Genomic DNA, 14,529 nt, shown 5'->3' on the forward strand with positions numbered 1-14,529 from the left:
AAAACAGTTTCAATTTCTTAATTATAAAAAGCACTAGTTACGCACTTCCTAGGTACAAACTGCCGGTATAGTATGCCTTTTTTAGTCGAAAAACGCCGGTTAAAATGCAGTTTTTGTTTGCTTTGAAACTGAAAAAATTAAACCTTTAACTAATAAAATAAAAATGTTATGTTTATAAAAAAATTATACTGTATTAAATTAAAATAAATTAAAATTAAAGAAACCAGAAAATAAGTTTTGATTAACTAATTTTATATCAAGCCCAATATTTAAAACTAATATATGTTAGTATATTTATTTAACAAAATGACGATCAGTGCAATTTTCATTTCAATACCCTATGATCATAACATAGGAATAAAAATAACTTAAAAAGTCATACAATGTTTAGGTAAAATAATGAACATTGCAATTAACACTTACATACCCAATGATTGAAAAATAAATGCAAAAATAGCATAAAAAATAGATGTTAATAAAAATAAAGAACATTTTAGATTTATTTAAAACTAGAGTCTTTTGAACTCATGTCTTTTAGTGTAGCTTGTCGTTTGAGTTTAGCATATACTTTTTTTTTAATAAGTTTTACAACCCTAAATTAGCTTTATAGATTAAACAATTTAAGAAAAGCGTGATCAGTGACGTCATAAATATCCATTTATTTAAAATAAGTAATTACATAAAAATATGTACTGAGTAAATTTTAATGGTACAAGGAACACAAGTTAGATTAAAACAAACTTTGTGGTTAAATATAAATTACATAAATAAACTCTTACATATATATACAAATAATAAAAAAATACTTAAGAAATTTTATTTACTTTCTACAAATATAGTTTTTTTTATACCGAAATATTTGTTTATAAATAATGAAACACTTAATTTAATTTGCATAATGTTAAGAATGAAAAAAAAAATCAAAAACCTTACAGTTACAATTGTAGCCGCCGACCTCTAACTGACTATTTAATAACGTTTTTTTATAGCTAAGGTTGTTTCCCTTAGTTGAAGACATCTAACTTATTGAAAAAAACTTCTTTCTAACAAAAAAGAAACATGAATTTTGCAAGTAAAACTTATAACAGATTAATAGTTCCAGCTTCATTTTTAGCTACTGTATATGGAGGAATTACATTGTACAAGTTAGTACAGCTTATCTTTTTTTTTTTCAATGTTGTTATTTTGAAACTTAAAATTTATGTTTAAAACTTTTAAAACTATGTGTACTATTAAAATAAGTATGTATATTTTTAACTTGAAAAGGAACATATGACACCAACAATAGATAAAAATATTGTTGGTGGAATATTTTTCACAATTGTACTTTAATTACTTAACATAAATACTTATGATTTGCAGGAAAATACTATAATAAAAATTAAATGTTTGAAAGACTTGTTAAATTATTTTTTACTATTAGAAAGTGAATAAAATATAACTCAACTCTATATACAAAATTAATAGAAAAAAAGAGTATTTATTATTTATCAGTGAGGCTATTTAAGGGCATAGGGGGGGGGTAAACACCCTTTTTTGGTTTTTGATCTTATTTTATATAGTTTTTACTAAGCTACAAGATGCTTTTTACAGATTTAAAAAATCAAAATAATTTTTGAGATATAACTGGTCAAAGTCGGAGGCAACAATAGGATCCTTACGTGAGGCGCAAATTAAAACAGCAAATAACTAGAAATCACTAAAAATCTATCTCCTCCTACATTTTTTGAGGTAACTACTTCAAATTTTCAGGAAATGTTACTTGAAATATTTAAAAAATTCTGTCGGAACAGAATTAAAAAAATTAAAATTTTTATAATAAAAAAAAAAAATAAACTGTTTTTTTTTGTTTATTTTTTATATAAAAATTTTATTTACCAATTTTTTAAAAATTCGTTCTGACAGAATTTTTCAAGTATATCAAGGAACATTTCCTAAAAATTTGAGGTAGTTATCTCATAAAACTTGGGAGAAGATAGATTTTTAGTGAACTAGTCTATTTTTGCCGTGTTTTTTTACCTAAAAAGGGTGTTTACCTCCCCTTATGCCCTTAACCTGGAACTAAAAAATTGAGGCAAAAAAAAAAGCTGGAAAAACCATGTGTATCATTTAACTTGACAACATAAACAAAACTTGATCAACTTTAGTGCTTCCTTTGTGACTCATACTTCATTATTTTTATAAAACTTTTTTTTTATAATGATCTACAAAGATCAAAAAATAACGTAAAAACTTTATTAACCTTTTAAGTCGTTTTGAATTTTCCAGAGAGACGTTTTAAAATTTAAACTAAAACTTGTCCAAAAAGGGTTATTCTGCTATATTTCTTGATAAATAATCTTATTTAGCTAACTATTTATTAACTTTAAAACTTGATGTTTTTTTCTTTGTTCTTATTATTTTGTGTTAAAAATTTCTACAATAATTTTACATTCAAACCATAAAAAGCTTGTATCATGTTAAATAAATTGTTAAAAACCTTGAAAAACCTTGAATTTTTTAACAAATTTTTTTTGCAAATTAATGAAATTTAGATCAGATACAAAATATTGCTAATAAATAATAAAATGTCATGTGATGTAAAATTTTATTAGTTATTAAACAATTTTGTGTTTAATTTACTGTATTTTAAAATACTTTTGTACTATCTATAGCAGTTTTACCTGAATATAATTTTTTACTTTAAATTGACAAAAAAACTGTACTTTTGAAAATCTAGAAGAAAATCAGTAAACTTAAAAGACATTTCTAAACTACCAGTGGCCACCCTGTTGTATACGTTTTTGATTTATTAAAAATTAAAGCTTCATAATAGCATTGGATTAAAAGATTAATTTACTTTTGAATATTTAAAATAAAAACTTATACAAATAGGACAGTATTAAATAAGCACTTTCTGGAGTGGATATTCAATACAGTGGGCAGAAAAAAAAAACTTTGAATTTTGAACAATTTGTATATATTTAAATTAATTAAATTTAGAAATGATAAGAAATAAATATCAAAGGCTTATATAATTCAGAGTTTTATCTTCTATAAAACACGTTTGAAGTACCATAACAGTTTTCTTTTCAGAAGTTTTATACTACAACAAAGCTTTTAACGTAAGTTTAATTAATAACTAATCAACATGCCAGCAAAGTTTTAATTATTATTATAAAGAATTGTTTGTATTAGGAGTCAAACAGTATTAGGCTACAAAATTGTAGTCTAAAAAAATGCATTCCAAAGAAGCACCAATTATTTTGTACTAAAAAGAGGAAAAAACGTTATACTTTATTTCACCTTGACAAAATTCAGGAAACAAAGAATAAACATCTTTAAAACCAGTGGCCACCCTTGTCAAGCTAGAAATGGCTTTTTGAGTTTGGTGCAACACAAAATATCAGTGCACAGGTTTACCACACCTTCAGAATAAATCAGGATGTTTTGTAGTTTTTTTTAAACCACAGTTGACTTGATATAGTTTTGTTTTTTACGAAAAACTCAGGGTAGTTAAGTTTTTTTAGTAAAATCAGGACCGTATTTTTTCCTGGGTTTTGAATGTTATATAGTTTCTATATTTTGTTATTTTATAACCAACTTAACTAAAGAACTAGATTTTTATTACTTTTGAAAACTTAAAGAAAAATTGTTTTGAATATTTAAATAAGTTCAGAATGACTCAGGAGAGTTAAAGTTCACTGAGGACAGATTTTTCGTCTCAAAAAGTGACAAATCTGTAATTATTGTAGAACTTAAATTCATTCATCATAAAGAAGTCCTATGAAAATAAGAAAAGTTTTACTCAATATTGAAAATTTATTTAAATAAAAGCTTGATTTTTTATATACAAATTTTCATTTAATAAATAAACTTTTAGCTATCAATTTTTAAGTAAAATTAAAACAAATTAAAATAAAAAAAACATGTATTAGAACCAAAACAAAACTGTATCATTAAATCAGGGGTTGGCAGTCTTTTATAAGTTGCAGGCCAATATTTTTATTAAGAGTTGTTCTTGGTCCACACGGTATAAAAAACAATTTTCGCGGGCTGTAGTTTTTTCAAAATATTTATAGTAATCAACATGAAAATAATACTTAAACCTAAAATATGACAAAATAGCAAAGCATTGTTTGTATTAGGAGTCAAACAGTATTAGGCTACAAAGTTTAAGTCTAAAAAATGTATTCTAAAGAAGCACCAATTATGTTTTGTAGTTTTCAAGTATCGTTTACCAGGTATCTGACTATAAAAAGTATCAAAGTTTTATAATAATATTAAACCACATTTTTTATTGTTTTATTATAATAGACAGTTTTAGTATTTACTGTAGGTTAACATAAAACATAAATTATAGATCAAGAGTTACTACTTTTACATTTGAAAACTACAGCTTTTAATACTTATGTAGTATTAGTGTATTTTCAATTGTTTATATAACCTAGTCTATAATTATAGGTTATAATTGTTTATATAACCTTCTCACACTGTTAGAAACTAATAGTTATTATTTGTTTAAAAAATAAAGTAAATGATTTTTGATAGATTTTTATATAAATTTTTCTAAATATAAGATTTATTAGAAAATGCTAATAGTTTTATACAATTTTTAAGGGAAACAAAATACACAACATGTCCCAGTAAAGATGACATGACAGGCAAAGTGGTAGTCATAACTGGTGCTAATTCCGGTATTGGTTTTGAAACATGTAAAGAACTTGCAAGGCGAAGTAATTTTCTTCTCTATTTGTAAATAAGTATTAGTTGCTGAGATATTATTATTACTGATTGGAAAAATGTTTTAGGCATTAGAAAATACTTATTTTTAATTGAATTAATATTTTTCGTTAGTTAAATATTTTGTTAGTTTTTTGTTAATTATTTTTCGTTATAAAATTTACCAAGTTTTTTTCTAAACATGGCAGTAAAGTATACAAATTAGTTTATATATACAAAAACTAATCATTAAATATTAAATGTTTTTTTAATTAAAACTTTTTAAACAATAATCAATTAATACTAAATTGTTCTGTAGATGCAACAGTTGTGATGGCCTGTAGACATATGGGAAGATGTAAGCAAGCTAAGCTAAAAATAACTAACAAGGTTAAATTTATTCTTTCTTTTTCAGCTTATATAGATAAAAGCTTACAAAAAGAAATTTTTAATATATTTTTTTGCAATCTATCAACATTAAAGTTTTAAAACAAAACAGTCAGATGTGTCAATTCCAAAATTTTAGAAAACAGTATACAAGACTTAATATTATTTCCTTAATTTTTAAACAGTTGTGTATTTTTTAAATTACATAGTTTAGTTACTTATTTTATTTTAAACATAATAAAAACTATAGGTTAGTTTTTTTTAATACTAATTTCTTTTTAGTTTTTAATTTAATTGTATACTTATATTTTGTAGTTTTTATTTAAGTTTAAGTAATTGTAGTTCAATGCTATAAATTTTTCAAGCTTACTATAAAAGCATAAATTTCTTTCTTGTGAATGATTTTATTAGTTTTTTCTTTACTCTATAATTATTATAAGATATTTTTTGCAAGTATACTTGTCATATATTTAGTTGTCTTACATTCAATTTTTATATATAATTTTTAGAGTATATGTAACTAAGGAACCTTTTTGGAAAAATTAGGTTTAAATGAGTTTAAAAAAATCGTTTTTGTATATAGTGCAACTTTTAAATTTTAATTTTGAATCGCTTTTCAATAGTTTATATTGAGGTATTTGTAGATTTGCGCATTAACTAGTCATTTTTCTTGTGTTTTTCAACTTTATAAAAATACCTTTAGGTTGCTAGTGCAAAGCTTGTACCAAAATTTGTTGACCTAGCCAATTTGAACTCGATTGAGGAATTTGCAGAAAATGTCAGAAATGGTAAGCTTTGATAGTTCAAAAAAAAAAGTTTGTGTCATGTTTCATAAATATTGATATTTTATAAAAACTTTAGACATAAAAAACAGGTATTTATTAAAAAGTAAGTATATTATAATTGGTGTTACACAAATGACTTTTTGCTTAAAAACATTGGTTCAAATTTAAATAAAAACTTACAAACCTTAATAAAGGTTTTTTTTTTTTTTTAACAATATATATTGTTCGTGCTTCTAAATTAGATAACCTAGTAACTTTTTAAAGGAATTACAAATTTAAAAAAGATACTTGATCATTATTTCATAAAATAAATTTCAATATCCAAACAAATTAGTAACAAGATACAATGTTTGCAGTTTATTTTTATAGAGTTCCCAACAATAGACGTTTTAATCAATAATGCTGGCGTGATGAAGCCTCGGCCCCCAAAAACAACTAAAACTACAGATGATGGGTTTGAAAAGCAGTTTGGTGTCAATCATTTAGGTGTGAATTTATTTTAATTTAATGAATAATTATTTTACAGGTCACTAAACCTTGGTTTATATGTAAGATTTTATATAAAGTATAAAAGTTTTTTTCTGTTTTCCATGCATTAAAAAAATATCAAACAACAGAGTTCATATTCTATATATATTTAAAATAACTTTTTTGATATAAAAATATTACTATACTGGTTATTCAAAGAGTACATAGTCAATTAAAATGTTTTAACAAAAACAAAACCTGTGCAAATTATTTATTATATAGATTAAATGTCTGCTTGGAAATGAAGTTTCGGTATCTAAATTTAGTTAGAATAAAATCTTTAATAACCTTAATTTTCTAGTAGTTGTTTTTACAACTTAACTTAAACTTATATCATGCATAATTTTTGTTTTTAAATAAATTTACGCTTTTATGAAAACTACAAATACTTATAACTTTGTAATAGTTGTTGTTATACACAGAACTTTATTATTAAACTTTAAGCTATAAAATACCTGCAAGTTTTGCTGTAATTTTAAGTTAAAAGTAAAATATTTAGTGTTGATTTTTTAAAATTTTGTTTTTAAAATAGTCTTCTACTAAATGTAAAATTAACACTTTGTCATTTGCCCATATTTAACATTTGTTTTCCTTGACAAATAAGCACCTATAGCATATATAACTTGTTATACTAAATCTTTTTTAAATTAATTTTTGTTATACCGAACTAAAGTTTTTACATACATAATTATTATAAACAATATTTTTTTCATATTGTGACGAAACTAGTAATAACTTTTTAGTAAAAAACTCTTGATAACTTCAAACATATGCGTTACTCTACCACTAACTATTAGGGCATTTTCTGTTGACAAACTTGTTACTGGATAACTTAAAGACATCTTCAGATGCCAGAGTAATCAACGTAACTTCGCAAGCTCATGAAATGGGAAAAGTTTTTTTGTTTTTATAAGTACTATAAAATCAATTTGTTTACATCAGTTTTTATTTTACTTGAATAATGTTTTGAAAATTTTATAGTTCTAAGGATACAAAAGTGCTATAATGGTAACTTTTAGATACTGTATCGTTTTTTAGAAGTAAACTTAAAATGATTTTGTAATTATGCACTTTTTAAGATAAGATTATACGCTTTAGTTCATTACAACATTGTTAATTACCGATCTATAAACAAAAATATTGTTTCAAATTTTTTTATTATTAATTGTATATACAATTGTTATAGCTTTAAAGATATTTACTAATGTTCTTTTATTAAAATAGTAGTTCTTAAATTATCTGAATTGTAAAAAATTAAATATATTCTGATAAATTTTACCAATAGAAATACTATTTTTTAGAGTAATTTATATGAAATGGTATTGTGAAAAACTACTTTTTAACTAGTTTGAAAATGTTTATAACTAAACTATACTCTATCAATTATGCTAAAACAGTAAGTTGTATGATAAATAAAGGCCCTTAAAAGCACCTGACATAATAATCAAAGCAATTACCCTAGATTAAACAAAAAAAAAGTACTTACACTAACAGTTTGTAACTACTAACACTTTAACTGTAACAACTTGTCTTCACCTTCAGATAGATTTAGAAGATATACCAAGAGACAAAATGGAAGACGACTCTGACGACGGAGACACGAAAGGAAACGAGTTGTACTATCAGAGCAAACTGTCCAACGTCGCCTTCACACGCGGTTTCAATTTAGTGGCGGGAAATAACGCAGACAATATGGTCGGTTCTGAAAAAGCCGTTGCCTGCAACTGCGTCAATCCCGGAGTTGTATCCACCAATATTGGAAGGTATGCGTGTTGCTGTTTTTTTATTAAGTTACACTTAGTATTCTAACTAGACTAGTAGTGGTTTTTAATAAAACTATCAATTAAGTCAGATAAATAAGTTAATTAAGTAGTTAGTTAAAAAAAATAAACTTAAAATCATGGGAACTATGGTACTGCGTTTAGAATTTTTTTTAAATCGTAGCTTTTATAAAGGCTTTTAATATATAGATGTAAATGTTATTTTTGACCACAGATTTTTACATATTTGAATTAGTTTATTATACCGCATAGCTTGATTATTATATCACCCTGCTTTTTATATTTTTTGTTTACATTTGTTTAGTCATTTAGTAGACCTTTAAAATCTTTGTCATTGGTTTGTTTAGACTAGTTTTATCTGTTGACATAGAAAAACCTTTTTCAAAGTTGTAATAAACTTCATAAAAAGCAACTAAAACGTCTGTTTAAAGGTTGTGGGTGGGCTGCAACAAGGTCAGAAAAATTCAGGAAATTTTTTTTTTTTAATGACAAAAGTTAGGAAAAAAATGGGGGTTTTATGAAAAAAAGTCAGGAAATTTGACAAAATTTGAAAAAACATCAGATTTTGTCAGTTCAAATTTAAAAAATTTCTAGTTTTCCAAAGCCTTAAAATGGTAAAAATTAATTAACAATCCATTTAAGTCCGGCTAAATTTGTAAAATTTTCTTTGAAATTTACAAAATTACTTAATTTCTAATGCCTTCATCTGATAAAAGTTAATAAAATATCTGTTATAAAAATTATAATTAACTATTAACATATTGAACAACTACCCTACTTGAACAAGCGGTTTTTGTATCCTTTTTAGTATTAATGATCTGTGGCAAGGACACTTCGATATTGAAACTGTGATATATACAAAAAAGTTTTTCTTGCAGAAATTTATATCAAAACATTTTTTGTTTCATTAATAAAAAATTAAGTTCTTTATAATTAAGTTCTAAGTTTAGTATACCATGTAACAAATTTATGTGTATACTTTACCTCTTTATAATATTTTCAAATTTGTTTAAATTTGAAAAATGAGTAAAATCAAATTATGTTATTAACTTGTAAAGAATGTAATAGAAGTTAGGTGATTGAATTCAGCAAAAAAAAAACTGTTGTTTTAACCTGTATAAAAATAAGAATGAAAGCTTTATGTAGTTTCAATTGTTTGATGATGTATTTAAGATTAAGTTTAAATTAAGAGTTTATTTAGAAAAGTCAGGAAAACTTGATTAAAAATCAGGAAAAGTCAGGAAATTTTTCTCAGCTTGATCTGTGGCAACCTTGTTATAGTCATGAATCTTATTTTCTTAAGCTAAAACTTAAAGTTCGTCTTTTATTTGATCTTAAATACTATGCTAGCTACCACTATGGATTGTTAAAAATCTAACTCGTATAATGCAAAAAAGTGTTTAAAATTTCTTATTTAAACATTTTGGATTTAGCCTTAGTATCATTAACTGTTTGTAAATTTACGAAGTACATAAATGAAGGTCGAGAATAAAAATTTATAAAAACTATTTAACATAGAAATAAAACTCTGAAACATATGATAAAATATAATAATAAATTTAAACTAAATGTCGTCAAAGACATGAATGAGAACAAGTTTAAAATTCAGATAAAGTTTTAAACAAGACATCAAAAATTATTAAACTATAAGTATTTAATGAAAGAAAAAACTAGAACTTTAACAAAAGTAGAAAAAAAAATCTCTAGTCTAACAAAATAGAATTTTAATTGAATAAAAAAAAACATATGTTTAAATATTAATATATTTTAAATTAAAAAGTATTATTAATATACTTAATTCGCTTGTAAAACAAAGCAAATATTTTTTAGATATGCTAGTGTTCCTTTCTATGCAATTGGTCAAATTTTCATGGGTTAGTATTTAATTTGTTGAACATTTGTATAAGTGTGAACTTTTTTGTTTGTTATTATACTTTTTTCCAAATACTATAATATTTAAAGTTTAAATTATATTACTATTAGAATAAAAAAAATAACTTTTTAAATACTAAGAAATAGTCTAGTTACAAACAAGTATAAATTCAAAACACGTATTTTAAAATATTTAGAAACTTTTAAAATTATTAATCTTTTATTAGAATTAATTTCACTAAAGTTTTGATAGAATATACTAAATTTGTTTTAACATTCTTTTTTTTTTTTATTCTAACTAGTTTTGCGTTTCCAAGATTTAAGATGACTTGAATTCATTTAACACTCGATTACCAAAGTTTTTAGACTGATTTTGGCCTTTGTTTGAATTAAAACCTTTTATATAGATTAGTAAAAAAGTGTTTATATGATCTATAGTTGATATAGATGCTTAAAGTATAATTTAATGGGTTAGTCAGTAATTTTTATAAAACATTAATGAAAAAGTTTTACCCACTAATTAAGTTCAATAAATCAGAATCATGTGAACAAACTAACTTTTTATAAATAATTTATCTTTAATAATACATATTATACATAATAAAAGGTGTTTTAGTGATTTTGATTACTACTTATGTCTGAATTCTGTATTTTTGGACCTTATTGGGTAGAGCAAATAATTCTTAAACAAAAATAAACTTCAGCTCTAATATAAAAATGAAAACATTTACTACATGTATCACTCTAATGAGGTAATTTTTAGTTTTTAATTTTCTCTAATTAAAATTTACTCTGTTTTAGATTATTTTCGAACAGTCTTTTTTCATCTAGGGCCGTAAAATTAAATAAAGTATCATATAAATATTTTAAAACCTGAACATCTTTAACTGTTTGTAAATTAACTAAACACATAATTGAAATGAAAAATAAATTTTAAAACTAATTACCATAGAAATAAAACTATAAGACTAAATTTAAAAAATACTAAAAATAAAAAGTGTATCGGCACAATCAAGAATAAAAAACACTTCCTCTTAAAGAATGACTTTAATTGAAAATTATTTCAAAAAATATACATAAGACTCAAATTTCAGAACAATATATATTTCATACTTATTTCATCAGTTGTATACTAAGCAATAAAAATAAAGTTTCAAATCTAGCTTATATAGTGAAAATGTAATCAAAGTAAAAGTAATAATAATAAAGCAAATGGTAATTAATAATACATAAGTATTCCTAATTAAAATGCCAAACAATGTTTCACTCGTTTAAAAAAACGAGATCTTCAGTTGTTTAAAATTTTATTCAAATAGAATAAGATTTTAAACAACTGAAGATCTCGTTTTAAACGAGTGAAACATTGTATTCTAATTAAAATGCAACTAAAAAATTAAAAAACATGGTAACAACTTAAAAAACAATTTATGAAAACAACGAAACAGTATAATCAAAATATTTATGTTTACACAATTTAGGTTTTCTTAACAAAATACAAATTATGAAATTTGAGTCTTATGTATATTTTTTGAAATAATTTATTAAAGTGTCAAAAAATGTTTAATTTTTTTGAATATAAGTTGATTCTAGTTTTTTTTAACCCCCAAAGAAAACTTTAATTGACAAACTTAATAAAAAACTTAAGAGAAAGAAAGGTATTTATTTGATTATTATTTTTACGTTGTACATGTAACTTATTGAACTTAACTAATTTTGATGAAGCTGAAATAATAGTATACAAAATAAGGTAAACTTGTAAAAATATTGATTCTTAAATTTAGTTTGCCATAAGTTTGAGTTTTTTAATTTAAATATTTTCAAGTAGCATAGTTTCCTGAAATTAAATCGTCCTGCATCTAGTATTGATTACTAAAAGCAAAAAAATGTAAACTTGAATTACTAGATTCAAGAGGGCTTAAGTTACAATGGCTCTGCTTTAAAAATATGTTTAATTTGGCTACAACTTTTTCAAAACAAATTAGGTGTAATGCCCAACACGACCTTAACTTATAGTTTTTACTCCACCAGTTCATACTTTTGATATTATTTGTCTCAGTATATCCAATTAAACATAAAAATACAACGGTAACAAATCAAAAAAACTAAACAGAGCCGATCAAGTTCATCTTACTGCTCACAGCGAGACAGGGAGCTCAAACGTCTATTTACATGGCCACAGATGAAAAGTTGAAGGGAGTCAGCGACCAGTACTTTCAGTTTGTTTCGTTCTAAATTCAAAAATTATTACTTTGAATGACGTTATAGAATTTTTTTGACATTGTGTTTTCAAGAAATTTTGGTTTGAAGAATTGTTGATGGACGAATTTATTTGTAAAACAATGCTTCATCCAAGTAAAAGTAATTTTTATGAGATCCACAGTTATAAAAAAATCTGAAAATCAAAAAATAAATATTTATGGAGACATTAAGGCTTGCTTGAGTTGAAAAACTATACTTAAACACAGGTAGCTGTGAAATTTGCACGAGCTACAAAATTGCACGAGGGGAAAAAATTGCACGAGTGCACAAAATTGCACGAAGATACTTTTGCACAAATACACTTTTGTACAAGGGGATAAAATTGCACGAAGACAATTTTGCACGGAGATCACACTTGTTGTGTGAATCAGCCTTTAGTAAAAACTACTGATAAATTAAAATATTAAAGTTATAATTTCTTATGAAAATTTAACTAATAATAAGTTTCTAAAACTTTATATGAAGTTAAATGAATTAACTATTCAAAATATATTTCTTTCTTCCAATTCATAGCTCAGTTGAAGTGTGTTAATCCATTAAGACACAGAAACATATGTCAGTGTAAAAAAAGAAGGATACTGTATGATTTGTTATTGTTAAATGAAATAGTGATTTTTCAATAATAACCGTTGATTTTATTTAAACCTTTAAAGTATACAAACAAGTTTAAATAACAAAATAAGTTTAATAATTCGAATACTTTACATAAACTAAAGAAATAAAATATTTAATTTATTTAAACTAATGTCGTTTCTATAATTTAAAGTAATTACATAGCTCGACGCAGTTCTTAAAAATATAAGAACTTACAGGTACAGAGAATAAATTATGTATAGGTGTGTGCTTTATAATTTTTAATAATAGCTACAAATACTTGTTAGCTTTCATAAACTAAATACGTTGAAATTGATTTTCTTTTATTCAACAAACTATTTTCTGTCGAATTTTTATATGTAAAACACTATAGCAGCTAATGTTTTAATAGTTGACATACATATAATAAATAGGTTTATTTGAAATGCAATGCTAAATTAAGCAGATTCCATGCATTGAAAAGTTTCATTTGTTTTCTTACTGTGCTTCTTACTGTTAAAGAATCGTTTTGTGAATTTTCGATAAAAGCTGCTCACGTGTTAAAAACATATAAATTTTAAATCATGCTTTTCCATTTAATAACACTTCAAATAATACGAACATAACGGTTTAGATTAAAGAATTTATTTGTATTTCAAGACATTAATAAAACAATTATAAATCCTGACTAGCTGAACAACTATTTTGATAATTTAAAATGTATTTAGCTTAAATTAAACATTTTAATTATTTTATTTTTACTCAGGGATTGCAAGGTAGAGAAAAAAGTGGCAGATATAGTTGATGATGAAACGAGTTTGAGTTTGTGGGAATACAGTTCGAAAATCACTTCATTACAAGAAAGATTAGACAGAATTCGAAAAAAAGAAGCAAACACAACAACTGAAGTAGAAACAGTATAACAAAAAATAATTTTATGAGATATTTATTGTATAGCTGTATGTAGAAATAGTTAATATTTTTTTATAGTACTTAATTTTCTAACTATTCATATGTAATAACTTAGTAACATCAAACTATTTTTTGAAATTTCACAACTTTACCTTAATCTATTTTTATTTACGCTTTCTAGTGAGAAATAAATTATAGGATCAATTGCATGCTAAGTTAATGATTCCAAATTAGATCGTTTGAAAATTTGTCTGTACAAATTTTGCTTAAATTCAAAAAAGTATATATAGCTGTAAATATTTTAAACTAGCAGGTTTTTTACTCAACATATAAATAATATTTTTACTGCTTAGTTATTTAAAATGTTTTATTATAAATAAGTTTAATATACTTCATATTATATTTTATAGTAAATTTATGTTGGGTAGGTTAAATCCTTTTTGTAAAAATTTAACTTTAGCTCTTTTTTCTAAGCTGAAAATAAGAACTACAAATTACTTATACGGGATAAGCTTTCATTTTTAATTTTCATTTAATATTAACTACTTATAGTTTATGTTCTGATATTCTTTTTTTCAGCCAGGAACTTAATATAAAAATAAAAATTTTTATAAATAGTTTATAAAGTTTAGAATAGTACAATTATAATAATATGAAAATATAAATTGTATCTTAAAAATTGAAAAAAAAAATTATTTGAAAAAATCCGTGATTTTAGTAATTTAGAAACT

The 14,529-nt window shown here is 23.7% G+C and overlaps 1 protein-coding gene across 1 annotated transcript; it reads left to right on the plus strand.

The window, feature by feature from the left end:
- The first annotated feature begins 1,059 nt into the window (after nt 1–1,059).
- Nucleotides 1,060–13,999, plus strand: LOC145831546 (retinol dehydrogenase 13-like). The gene is made up of 10 exons (XM_082938831.1): nt 1,060–1,145; nt 4,600–4,715; nt 5,021–5,091; nt 5,792–5,876; nt 6,243–6,359; nt 7,199–7,296; nt 7,944–8,164; nt 10,013–10,056; nt 12,165–12,270; nt 13,653–13,999. Exons 1-10 carry the CDS (start codon nt 1,060–1,062, stop codon nt 13,807–13,809), a joined length of 1,101 nt encoding a protein of 366 aa, XP_082794957.1. The 3' UTR covers nt 13,810–13,999.
- The last annotated feature ends 530 nt before the right edge of the window (nt 14,000–14,529 follow it).

The sequence above is a fragment of the Thalia democratica genome, chromosome 3, assembly GCF_965202585.1.
Source record: "Thalia democratica chromosome 3, ktThaDemo2.hap1.1, whole genome shotgun sequence".
NCBI classification, from domain to species: domain Eukaryota; kingdom Metazoa; phylum Chordata; class Thaliacea; order Salpida; family Salpidae; genus Thalia; species Thalia democratica.

Excerpts from the sequence above, each read along its gene's own strand:
- LOC145831546 (XM_082938831.1), top strand. The coding sequence starts at position 1,060 with ATGAATTTTGCAAGTAAAACTTATAACAGATTAATAGTTCCAGCTTCA. Across the intron at positions 5,877-6,242 it reads TGCAGAAAATGTCAGAAATG|AGTTCCCAACAATAGACGTT; the intron begins GTAAGCTTTGAT and ends TTATTTTTATAG. Across the intron at positions 12,271-13,652 it reads GTCAGCGACCAGTACTTTCA|GGATTGCAAGGTAGAGAAAA; the intron begins GTTTGTTTCGTT and ends ATTTTTACTCAG.